At 37.2% G+C, this 13,080-nt stretch overlaps 1 protein-coding gene across 1 annotated transcript in view; it reads left to right on the plus strand.

Annotated features, from left to right (window-relative positions):
- The window catches only part of INTS8 (integrator complex subunit 8), a 35,166-nt gene extending 22,114 nt beyond the window's left edge, over window positions 1-13,052 (plus strand). The window contains exons 15-29 of the mRNA XM_042463259.1: window positions 429-562; window positions 655-765; window positions 1,169-1,370; window positions 2,040-2,161; window positions 4,067-4,251; window positions 4,642-4,675; window positions 5,996-6,052; window positions 6,145-6,206; window positions 7,028-7,146; window positions 8,023-8,126; window positions 9,587-9,637; window positions 10,737-10,810; window positions 10,901-10,965; window positions 11,781-11,824; window positions 12,655-13,052. Coding sequence (XP_042319193.1) covers window positions 429-562; window positions 655-765; window positions 1,169-1,370; window positions 2,040-2,161; window positions 4,067-4,251; window positions 4,642-4,675; window positions 5,996-6,052; window positions 6,145-6,206; window positions 7,028-7,146; window positions 8,023-8,126; window positions 9,587-9,637; window positions 10,737-10,810; window positions 10,901-10,965; window positions 11,781-11,824; window positions 12,655-12,771 — 1,481 coding nt within the window. The 3' untranslated portion in view covers window positions 12,772-13,052. The remainder of the gene's footprint in view (window positions 1-428; window positions 563-654; window positions 766-1,168; window positions 1,371-2,039; window positions 2,162-4,066; window positions 4,252-4,641; window positions 4,676-5,995; window positions 6,053-6,144; window positions 6,207-7,027; window positions 7,147-8,022; window positions 8,127-9,586; window positions 9,638-10,736; window positions 10,811-10,900; window positions 10,966-11,780; window positions 11,825-12,654) is intronic.
- The last annotated feature ends 28 nt before the right edge of the window (window positions 13,053-13,080 follow it).

Consider the following 13,080-nt stretch of genomic DNA (forward strand, 5'->3'; position numbering starts at 1 on the left):
GACATCCACATTTCTTTCTTTTTTTATTCTCAAATACGTTAATAAGGATACAGTGTTATGCAGAGGTACTTATAACAATTTTAGACAAATGATACTATTTACAGTCGCGCGGGGGGGGCGCGAAATGTTTTCTTCTTCCTAGGGGGGGCATGACAGAAAATAATTGAGAAGCACTGACTTACGCTGACCCCAAGGAAACCTATCACAGTATTTTATTGGAAGAATCCATTCATTGGAGGTTTGCCCTTGACTTCTTTTAAAACATAGACAATGTGATATGTCCCTTGTCACCATGGCCAAACGAGAATTCAAACCCTTGCCTCTCAGTGCCCTACTCCAACACTGAGACCCCTACATCATGCTGGCTCTCTATTTAACTGTACTCTTATATAAATTCCTTGTTACAAATGTGAACAATTTTCTTCCAGCTTCAGCAAGTGTGAATATTGGTCAGCTGGAACACCAGCTCATATTATCAGTGGATCCTTGGAGAATCCGCCAGATCTTAATTGAATTGCATGGCATGACATCAGAACGCCAATTCTGGACAGTTTCTAACAAGGTAGTCTTATTTTCAATTAAGTACTTTAAGTGTAGAATATATCACAGTTAGTAATGAGTATATTTTTATTTTTATTTATTTTATTTTTTTAGTGGGAAGTACCAAATGTTTATGGCAATGTTATCCTAGGAATTAAAGATAATTTGACCAGAGATTTGGTCTACATCCTGATGGCAAAGGGGCTACATTGCAGTACAGTTAAGGTGAGGAAACAGTTACCTATCTACTATGAAGACTCTTTAATAACCTTCTTGAATGTAACTAGTACAGTAACTTTCTAATGATAATTCCTTTTTTTACATTTAAAATGTTAGTGTGTCACACAAGAATATATATATTTAAAAGCACATACACAAAATCTAGGATCAAGTACAGAAGGCATAAGAACTGAGGTGAATTAAACCTTCTCGTCTTTTAATAAGGGCAGCAGTCTTTACCCCTAAAGACTCTGATTCAGTTGAATTGTAAAAGTTTGATAGACATAAATTTGTTGATTTTAAGGTACCTCAGGACTGCTTTAGTACACTAATACTACTAATCTTTTTTTCAAATTCAAGTTTTGTAACAGAAAATCAGACAAAGTCCTCACCTTTTCTTTTATCACAGAATTTTGTTCATGCAAAACAGCTTTTTGCTGCATGCCTTGAACTTGTGACAGAGTTTTCTCCAAAGCTTCGCCAAGTCATGCTGAATGAGATGCTACTTCTGGACATTTATACCCATGAAGCAGGAGTAGGCCTTTCAGGAGACCGTCCTCCCTCTGACCTAATTAGCAGAGTTCGGGGATACTTAGAAATGAGGCTCCCTGGTAAGAATGCTTGGCAAGACTTCTATACTTCTATAGTATGAGACTCCTGCAAAAATCGTAGGAGATTAACTATGATAACATATTAGAGAGCTTAGTGTTAGCATTATTTTGATATGTTTGTATGTGTATATGTCTTCAAGTTGCCTGTCAACTTATGGTGACCCCATGAAGTAACTTGACAAGGTTTTTGAATCCCAGTACATTTTGCAATAGCAAATAAAAATACAAGAAAAAGCTAATAAATAACTTGTCATGGCTGGCTTTCTGTCAGATCCTTATTTCCAAGTGTCAGTGTCCATTGCTAAATGTCCAGGCATCTGCATTTGGTTACTCGGATGATTTAATTGGTTTCATTTCATCAGCCCTTTATATAGCTCTTTTAGTCAGTTTTATAGAATCTGCAATCGTTATTGAGATATAGAGGTACATAGTTCTGTCCACCCCAATCTGTGACCTTGAATCCCAGTAGATAATTTTTCCACTTAGGTTAACTAGCATTTTACATCTAAAACAACTTCTTCCATTTTCATTGTGGCCTCTGATAATTTTAAAAAAGCAACATACACATACAAAGTAGATCCATGATCTTGAACTCTGCCCGTATCTTCACTGAATCTTATATTTTATGTTTGTTCTGAAATGTCTGATTACTCTAAAATTACCTTCTAGATGTTCCTTTTCGGCAAGTTGTTGCAGAGGAATGTGTTGCCTTTTTGTTAAATTGGAGGGAGAATGAGTACTTAACCATGCAAGTTCCTCTTCCTCTGGTTCAGAATAATCCATATGTTAAGGTATGTTTCAGAATTGACACTCAATCCATTTGAAATGAGAATTTAAAACTCTGTGTACACTTGTTTCTGCACTATTCAAATACAACCTTTTATAAAACCTAGGCCCTCTGGCCGCCCCTTTCTCCTCCATAACTACATGTCTGCAACAATGATCGGCCCCAAAATGGAGCTCCTTCCCATGATGCCGCCAAGGTGCCATTTGTGCCCTGGGACGTTGCGGTGAGGTGTCTTGTGTGCCGCACTGTTTAGACGCATCACACAAGTCACGTTATGGACGTGCATGCCGTATGCGGTGCTCAAGATGGTGCCACCCAAACGTATTAGGGTTCGGGAGCATGCGGTTGCTACATGCTCCCAAACCCTAAAATCGCTGCCGGCACGCCACAAAGCGCCCATTTATACCAAGCCATAGTTTATCTGGAATATTTTTTTCCAGTCTGTATTTTTAGATTCTCCTATTTCTGGCCCCTCTGCCTAATTGAAATGTTTGGATTCATAACATTCACCAGTAATGTTTGTAGTTGTTTTTATAACAGGAAAGTTTACAACATGAAATGAAATACACATTACACAGAAAGATCAAGTCTTATAACAACGCCGTACAGTAATAAAACTTGGTAGGAAATCATGCTGAGTTCAGTGGACTGATTCCTGAACAAGGTTGTAGAGGACTGTAGTCTATCTTTTAACAGAAAAAGCAACAGTTTTTATTTCTGCAGTGGGCTATGTTTTAAATTGCAAGGAGACACAGAAAGAAAACATTGTTAAAAGAGGGCATAGCAGTTTTTGTACTCTGTAAATATTCATTAACAATTAGAGAAATGTAAGTACTGTAATGAGCAAAAATGGAATTAATGTGTGAAATTAACACTTCTAGAAGTGTTTGAAAAATTGCATCAGTCATATACTTTTGCCTCTTACAGAAACACAAGAAAGAAATAATGACCAGAATCCTCTAAGGCAGTTACAAATGCATAACCCAGCATCATGCAGTGTTATGTATTCATGTTCCCTACATAGCCCCTAGTTCAGTGGCTGTGTAAGGATCATGAAAGTCCTCAGCTCCCACTTACCAGGAAGAAGCCACTGCAAGTGATAAGGGTTTGTTCCCCTGTAAATTGGGAAGCAACTGACTGAAGATCCCATCCCCATTGCATGAGGGGCAATCGCGACAGGGGTCTTGTTTGCTTGTTGCACCAGAGATTGCTCATACGAAGTGCCGGAAACAACAACCAGCTGCTTCCTGAGTAATAGGAACAGACTCCCATCGATTCTAGTGGCTGCTTTCTGATAAGTGTGGATGTGGGTTGTGCCAGAGTTCACTGCATAGCATCATAATTAAGGTACTTATGCATCCGTAAAGCCCATACAGGATTCTGGCTTGTCACACTAAAATTCGGAAAGAAAATTACTGTACAACATTTGCAAGATGTATCAGATTTGAAACACAGCTAAGTAAAAGTAACATACTAATGGTTGTAAAAAAAAATAACCTTGAGATTCAAGGTACCACATTAAATCTTATTTTGATAGAATGTTAAGATTTTTATTTTGCTTGGAGTCTGCTTTCGGTCATCTGTACCTCCATTAAAAATGAAGGTCTGTAATTAGATCCATCTTAGAAAAGTCCCCAGCTATTATCAGAGAGGCCATAATTCAGAGAGTTACATTAATAATGCTATGTACCTCACATGTAGTGTGTCTGTTTTCTAATAAAGTTTTTTTAAAAAAAAAATCCTTGGCCATGTAAATGTTTTTGGGGACTCTCCTGAAGTAGGTCTCTGGATTGTAGCTTAGAATTTTGTCATCAAATTTGATTTCTTAGTTCTAACCAATTTCCTGTTGCAGCAGGAAGTACTGTGTCTTGAAAGCTGTTCTTTATTCTCTGTGGTGTGTTTTGCTCAGTTAGGACAGCTGTTGGCGGCCACATGCAAAGATCTCCCTGGACCAAAAGAAAGTAGACGGGCAGCTAAAGACCTCTGGGAGGTTGTTGTACAGATCTGCAGTATATCCAACCAACATAAACGAGGGAATGATGGCAGAGTGAGTTTAATAAAACAGAGAGAATCAACATTAGGCATTATGTACAGGTAAGTTTCTATAGTTTGCTTGTTATACGATAAAGACAAAGTAAACATCCTTGAATACTGAGATTTCTACAGCCATTATTTGGATTAATCAGAACTTTGCTCCATCCAATTAAATGAGAAATTGCTACATAAGGGAAAAAGAGTTGGATACTTGCAAAAGTCTGTAAAATAGCGTGCGCGCACACACACACACTATCAGTGGATCCTGCGTAAATATAGGAATTTCATTTCCATCAATTAGATGTATATTGTGCATTGTTGTTCCTATTGTGTTGAAGTTTGTACTGAAAACCTTATACATCTCCCCTTTCTTTCAGGCAGGTAACAATTGTATAAACACTGAAAATTATTTAATAATATACAAAGACATCCTTTCTCTTTTTTTTCCAGGAGTGAACTGCTATCTTTTATTAAAAAGCTGAGGGTGAGTTTTGGTGTTAAAGGTTCTGAAAAGGACTGAAGCATGAAATGTCAGTATTCTTTATTGTTTTGTAGGAAAATGTTATACTAGAATGCACCATTTTTATAATAAAAACAGATTATTTTTGCACAGAATTGAAAGAAAAGATACATTATGCAGAGGAGGTGTTGCCAATTCATTATTGGTTTACATTACTTCATTAGATTCCGGGTAGATTCTGAACTAAATTTGATACACATCAATAAATGAGCCACATATATTGTTATTTCTGTGGGCTTGGGAGCTGATGGACTTTTGACTCAATTTTTTAAAAGAAGCTTTTCTCAAACTGACCGCTTTTTTGTTTTGTTTATATGGGTTGTTTGTTATTACTCCTACTTTATTGTTAAATTGATAGAGAGAGAAAAATTGAAATCAGACAGTGAGAAATGCACATCTGTATACTGCATACCGTAGAGCCAGCATGGTTTAGTTGTTTGAGCATTGGACTACAACTCTGGAAACCAGGATTTGAATCCCTGCTCAGCCATGGAAACCCACTGGGTTTTCTTGGGAAAGTTACACTCTCTTAGCTTCAGAGGAAGGCAAAGTCTTAACAAATCTTGCCAAGAAAACCCTGTGATACCTTTAGGGTCTCCATAAATCAGAAACCACTTGAAGGTTTACATCAACAATACCACCATGATTTCAGTATGATGTCCCCCATTAAAATATCATTCACTTGCCAAATCTCTAGCACCGCAGTAACTTAAAACATCAGTTGAGCATTTAGGAATACAATTATAGAAAGGAAAGAGGCTGGCAAAATTGCTAGGAGCGTGCAAATATTGCAAATGTAAGAATTCTATATGTGAACAGTTCTCAGTGTCTCACTATCTTTAATGCTAGAAATTTGTAAGCAGAAAGATAATTTCATTGGGACAGAATTCTTATTTGGCGTGTCAGTGCCCTCATTTTGCCCTCTTGTAGGTATGTCCCTGCACCCAGAAAGAGTTTCCCTATAAATAAGCTTACATACATACAATACAGTAAAACACAATACAATAATAAAATAAAATTTAGTAGGAAATCATGCTAAGTTCTCTGGACTGATTCCTTAACAAGGTTGTAGAGGATTGCAGTCTTATCTTTTCACAGAAAAAGCAATACTTTATTTCTGCAGTGGGCTATATTTTAAATTGCATGGGGACACAGGTCACATTTTTAGAAGAGGGAATAGTAGTTTTTGTAGTTTGTAAACATTTGTGGAAGCAGCATGAAAGTGTCTAGTGCTGAAATGAACCATGTTTTATGTGATCTTTTATTTCTTCTTTATTCTTATAGGAACCTCTGGTTTTGACAACAATATTATCCTTGTTTGTGAAACTTCATAATGTTCGGGTCAGTGTATTCTTCTCTTTATAATAAAACTTTGGTTTTGATATCTGTCATCTCTTGACACATTTCATTTATGGTATCTTTCCTTCTTCTAGGAAGACATTGTGAATGATATTACAGCAGAACATATTTCAATTTGGCCATCATCCATTCCTAAGTAAGAACATTTTTTTCTCGCTTCAGTTACAGTACCAGAGAAAAATATGTCTGTCTAGATACATATAGACTGCACCCTAAATCCAACATAGCAGTAGTGATAGCATCAAGATTCAGCCCCTCTTCCCTCCTAGTTGCTCCAGTGCTGATAATTTGCTCTGAACAGTCTCATAGTCCTCTTAAAACCTGTTTTAAACATCTTCGGGCATGTGGAAAAGTGCAGGAGGAAGAGGGGATTGTGCTGCTCCCATCACAACCTGCTTCTGTGGACACAACTGTGACAGCATTGGATAAGGGCATGTTTCTTGGTCCTGGGTTCCTCAGAGGGTGCATGATAGTACCTAAGTGTACTGCTTTAAATCACTCCATCTGTGCATACAAGGGGGAAGGTTAATTGGTGTACTGAGGAAATAGGGTGTGTGTGTGTGAGAGAGAGAGAGAGAGAGAGAGAGAGAGAGTGATGAGGTGTTTGGGTAAAGAATTCTGAATCTTTTCTGAAAATATTGATGCGGGAAATGGAAGAAATGGCATTCCAGATGAAGAAAGAACCCTTTCTCTTCTTGGATAGACTGCTAGAAATAGATACTCCTCAGATTAATATATTTCCTTCACCTCATTGATGGGAGAAGGCAAAACTGAAAAACCTTTTGCCAGTCCTGCCACATAGTTGCAGCCTCCGTGGTTCTTGTTGATCTCCTCCTGCATGATTGTGCCAAACATCCCCAAGAAAAATTGTTTCTATCATGTTTGATGACTTCAGGTTTTTAGCTACATTTTAAATTTAAATATAGTGGCTAATTATTTAAACCATTATCTTTCTAGCTTACAATCAGTGGATTTTGAAGCTGTATCTGTTACTATCAAAGAGTTAGTCAGCTACGCACTGGCTATAAATTCGAACAATCACTTCTGGTTAATCATTCAGGCAGATATTTATTTCGGTGAGTAAAATCTATCACTTTCTTAGTTGATTTCCAAACCTAGTTCCCACATCTGATTTCTATTTATTGATTGACTCTTCTGTATCAAGAGCTCTAAAACCATATCATCTCTGCCCCATACAACTTGGAAAAGTTACTTTTTAACAAAAGACATAGAACTTCCCACACCATTTGCTGTGGAATTCTAGGAATTATAATACAAAAAAATAGTTGTCCCAAGTTTTGCCTATCCTTTCTTAACATCATTCTCAGTTAAAATGCTTTTCTTAGATGAATCAATGCCTAATGTTATCAACTGTAGAAAACATCTTGTAGCAGCCCCTCATGTGTTTCTTAAAAAACAGTGCTATAGCATCTTATAGATTTCTTTAAAATCTCAAGAGAAGGCTGTTACAAGAACTGAATTCTCCCCTTTTTGTTGTTCTTTAGATATAACCATATCAAGGAATATCCTTTAATAATCCTATCTAAAGAGGCAACTTATTTGCCTCTTCATTTAAGTTACTCTTGCCTGTCTTGGGATAGATAGTAACTGAACGAAGTAGTTACATACATGTTGATTTGGGTCTCTGAAAGTTCTGTTGATTCAGTAGGTCTACTCTGTTTGGGACTAAAAGTTGGATTTAGTATGCAAAGAGATCTTGCAGCACTTTTAAGACAAAAAAAGGTATAGCATGAGCTTTCATAGACTCGCTCTATTTTCATAGAGCAAGTCTACTAAAACTCATACTACAACTCAAAGGTGCTGCAAGACCCCTTGCCATACTGATATTCCAGACTAACCAAGTTGGGTCTTTGAATTCTACCCCAATTGGATTTAGGCCTGACTGAACTTGACATTAAATGCTTTTGCTTTTATTTGTCTCTCCAATATAGCAACTAATCAGTATTCTGCTGCCCTTCGCTACTACCTTCAGGCAGGAGCTGTGTGCTCAGATTTCTTTACTAAGATGGTGCCACCCGATGTTTATACTGATCAGGTGAGTTCTCTGGTAATGTGGCAGTAAATGATGTATAGGTTTGTACTGTGTTCTCCAAATATAAAATAGGGAACTAATACAGAAATTTTGACAAGATAGGTTTAATATAGAGAAGCCCATCAGTCCAAGTTCAAAATTCCAGGCCTACTAAATATTTTAATATGTGGTTTCCTCTCATCTGTGGCAGTGCCATGAGCCATAAGTAAAATGCACTGATTGCTTGAAGACTTGCCAGAATCTTTTAAGATGAGTCAGATAAAGGCACCGTCTATGCAAATTAGATATGTGAAAAACATTATTGGCACTTACCCCTCAACTTTACAGTTCTCTTGTCCAGAGTTTCCTAAGCCTCTGTGTCAGGGGTGGGGAGGATGAGGGAACTTGGGCTGTCAGAAGTTAATAACCTGCTCCTGCCATCTAACTTCACCTTTGGCCAGCTAAGGCTGATGCTCAACAACTTCTGAGGAGCCACAGATGCTTTTGAATGTCTTTAGAAGTTGTCTAGGAGTGGGTAGAATAATTAGTATTATGTTGCCCAGATGGAGTCCTTGGAACATGTCAGGCCACAAATCACCTAAATGATCAATATAGATGGGTTTTTTTTAAGTTTTAAATATATTCTCATGATCAATATAAAAGTGGGTTTTAAAGTCTTAAATATATTCTGAATTATTAACTGAAAGTGTCCCTATGGAGAGAGGGAATGCCCATGGATGGCAGAGTTGTGTTGCCTGCAGATTGGTCACTGGTGCCTGAATTAGCTGCATCTCTCTTGAAATATTCATTTACTACTATTTGAACAGGGGAAAAGAAACTTCCAATTTAGATCCATATTAAGCATGACACTGTTGTTCTGCTCTATCAGGCAAGGTCGTTCATTGTTGAGGAGAAAAATAGCTTTGCAGTTGAGTACTAGACCAAAAAAACTTGCAGCCCGTATTTCTCTACTGTGCACCTAAATGTATTTTAAGTCTTGCATTCAGTTATTTTTTAAAAAATGAAATTCTTCATTATATTAAAGTTGAAATGGGTCTCCACATGTTAACTGCATTGCATTGCTGCTCTTATGATTCTTTGCCATTGGTTGTGTGCCTAGGATCAAGGGAGTTGCAGTTCATGTGGAGCATCACATGTTCCTGATCCCTGCTTTATTGTTTTGTCCTTTTCATTTCCAGTAACAAAGGCAGATGAGCATATTACCTGAGATGTAATACAAATGACTTTTCTGTATTTCTGACAGCTCCAGAATAAAGAGTTCTAAGTGTAGGCAAATCAGAAGTCTGTATGCTGTGAACACATGATTGATGGTTACTATATAAATTGTTCTATGTTCCTTTTTTGGCAGAGGTAAAGCCACAGACCAGAGGCATGAGTTATATCCTGAATATTGGGTAGCTCTCTCATCTACTTTGGATACCTTGTAGGCTTGTTTAATATGTAACCTATCTCTCCCTCTTTAGGTGATAAAACGAATGATAAAGTGTTGTTCTCTGCTCAACTGCCATACACAGGTAAGAATATATGAGTTTATATCCAGTGCTATGATAGCTTACTCCTGCACATAAAAAGAAATTTCAAAAGAAGTTCACTAGAGCAAAAACAAAACTTGTACTGCCTTTTTCTTCAGTGTGTTATAGGTAATTGTTTGGGTTCCTCTATTCATGAGATACTATGGTGGCAGAGTTGTGTTTCGGCAAATAGTCTTGGTATACTACATATATTAAAACATGTTTTCAGCACAGCTACATATGTAACAAAAGGACTTATCCTGTTTTATGGCAATATTTTACTGTGTGTATCTATAACAGTGTGGTGGTAGCAATAGCAATAGCATTTACATTTCTATACTGCTTAATAGTGAACCATCCTTATAAGTGGTTTATAATCTGTAAGCCAATTGCCCCCAACAACCTAGTTACTCATTTTACCAACCTATGAAAGGCCGAGTGGACCTTGGAGCCCTTGGAACCTTCAAGAGATCTCGTGAAAGCTTCTCACAAGATGTATCCAGGGATGATTTTGTTTTCTTTCACCAGCCTCCACTATTCTTATGATTTTCATTTTGGCATCTGGATCTATTGCATTATTTACTCTAGAAACACTGTTGCAACCCAACACTAAAAGGCTTTCTCTAGCCCTCTCTCACCAACCTCCCAATGCTGATGGTGTAAAAATCTTCCAGTTAGCAGAGGACAAGGAGGATAAGTTTCATTGGAAGCAGAAAAAGGCTCTGTAAAAAGGAGCTTCTTTGTGACCTGAGGTGTGCATATGCTAGACAAAGACCTTTCCACCATGTTTGTCTTTATCTGCTTGGCTATGCTTGTATGCAAAGCTGTTTCTTACCTTTGTCTGTTTAACTACTCTTTACAACCATTATTAAGATATTTGTCACCTCGTAATCAATACAATGTTTTGTATTTTACATTTCGCACTCACCTTCCTCCAGCCAGTTTATTTACATGTGTATTTACAGAGGCCTCATTCCATGCATCTGATGAAAGTATCCACAAAAGCTATGCTGAAATATATCTCCTACTCTCAAAGATGTTGATAGAGGCCTCCTTCCCCCCAGTTCCTTATTATATATTGGCACATTTTTCTCGTTATCAGGTAGCAATTTTATGCCAGTTTCTTCGAGAAGTAGATTATAAAACTGCATTTAAAGCACTTCAGGAGCAAAATAGGTAAATAAAGTTTTAATATTTCCACAACATACTGTGTAGTTTGTTGTTGTTGTGTGCCTACAGTTGTATAAAATGAAATATTCTTTCCAGCCACGATGCTATGGACTCCTATTATGACTACATCTGGGACATTACCATCTTGGAATACTTGACATGTATCCTTTTATACAAAGAACTATATGGGAGACCAGTGTAACAGAATCATATTGTAGCTATTTCTTAGATACTCTGATGAAGGAACTGTTGGGCATTCTGTTGTAGAGAATGGAACATACCAGACAGTTTGGCATAGCTCTTGTCTACTGAAGCATATGGGAAGTAGGACCGATATATGGATACATTGATACCATCTTGCTTAATAGAAAAAGAATTAGTGGTGAAGCATATTTTTGCAGAAAGCACTGTTGATGTGTGTTGTGTTCAGTGAAATCTAATAGATATTTTGCTTGCCAGTCTGTATCCTAGTTCTATCTAAAAATGTGTCAGTCACTGGCCAGAATCCTATTGGAGTATTATATCTTTGTAAAGTGAAGTACAAAGAATTCTAATGTCGGAATTTGAATTGGGCAGTCATGAACTTTGCTGGATGCAGATACCAGGAAACTGCTTAATTTTAATTCCTGCATATGTAATTCCATTTACAAAGATGTAATATCCCAATAGGACTGCCAACATGCATCTTCACAGTTCACTAACAGTTAGAACCTCTTCAATTTATCTAAGTATGTAAAGTTATATTAAGTAAAAGGTGATACAGGGTTCTGGCAATCCACTGATGTTGTTTTCTTTCCTAACAAGAGAGGTGCTCGCAGATGTCCTATTCATGGAGTGAAAAGTTAGGATCCAATCCATGTGAGGATAAAAGATCTGAAAACTGGCATTTGGTTTTACCTAACACATATTATCTAATCGGAAGAACTGTTAAGTCTTGTTTATTGACTTTGTCTAGTTTTCCTTAACAGCATTTCAGACCTTCATCATAAGCGAGGCGAGTCAGACAAGAGACAAATAGCAGTAAGTTATAGTTGTTACAGAGATACATCTCTAACAGTGCTTCTACATAACTAGTTGTGTAATTTTTATTTTTTTAAGTTTAGGACAGGACTGGATTAAGAGATCCTGAGTCTCAAGCATCCACCCAGCATTACTGAAATACTAAAACTTCAAATTTAAGATGAAATTATGCATAGTACCAATGGGCCAGAGAGCTTTGCTGGAGTGGTTCCATAGAGTCATGCAGTGCAGCAATTAGCATGTGCTGATCACCACCCTGAACATTAACTTCTTATGTAATTAAATTTTGGATACCATTGTATATCAATACTGAATGTCAGACAGCTAACTTTATAGTTCATTATTCCAGTAGCTTGACACCAAAGGATTCTAGTTTATTTTTTGTGGCATTAAGAAGCCTGGGAGTCTGGCACTATAGTCATAGCACAGAGCAATGAAAAATCTGTTTGTACTTTCCCTCTCTAGTTCAGTTGGGTTGTTATTTGCTGACAAGTCACCTCTAACTTATGGGAGGCTTACGAATAAGAACCTAGTTAGCAATAGCCCTACTTGCAAACTCAGCATCATGGATTCAAAGGGCTATAACGCTCAACTTTGGCTGCCATTTAGGGTGACCAAAAGTGAAATCACATCACTCCAGGTCACTTGGGGATTGATTTTGAGGTATTCCCCCCTCCCCCCAAAAAACCACAAACATAAAATGGAATCATCTACAAATGAATCCTTTTGGCTAATAAGCTGAGGTGGAGTGTGGGGCCACCCCTGCTTTGAAGCATGCTAGTTTCTAAATGCTAACTTTAATTCATGTTGATACTTATTTCTCTAATTAGATTAAAGCTATTGGGCAAACGGAGCTGAATTCTAGTAACCCGGAAGAAGTACTACAGCTTGCTGCTCAAAGACGTAAAAAGAAATTTCTACAAGCAATGGCAAAACTTTACTTTTAGTGTCTTATTTGTAACATAATGGGATTGAAACATATCAGTTGCAAGATATTCCAATACTTTATTTAACTCATGAGACTTTTTTACAATACATATTTATAAACATACTGTGTGGTATTTTCCTATTTAGAAAACTTAAATTCCTCCATTTTTACAAGACTATACAGATGTATATTATCTTTTGTAATGCATTTCAATAAAGAGTGCCAGTCTTAATAGTGAAGTACTGTGAACAGAGCTTGGCTCTCCGTAGTACTAACTGTTCTGGCGCCAGTCTGTTTACATTTTTCATTTGCATTGTTGGAGCTTCTT

This window comes from Sceloporus undulatus, chromosome 4 (assembly GCF_019175285.1).
Source record: "Sceloporus undulatus isolate JIND9_A2432 ecotype Alabama chromosome 4, SceUnd_v1.1, whole genome shotgun sequence".
Classification (NCBI taxonomy): domain Eukaryota; kingdom Metazoa; phylum Chordata; class Lepidosauria; order Squamata; family Phrynosomatidae; genus Sceloporus; species Sceloporus undulatus.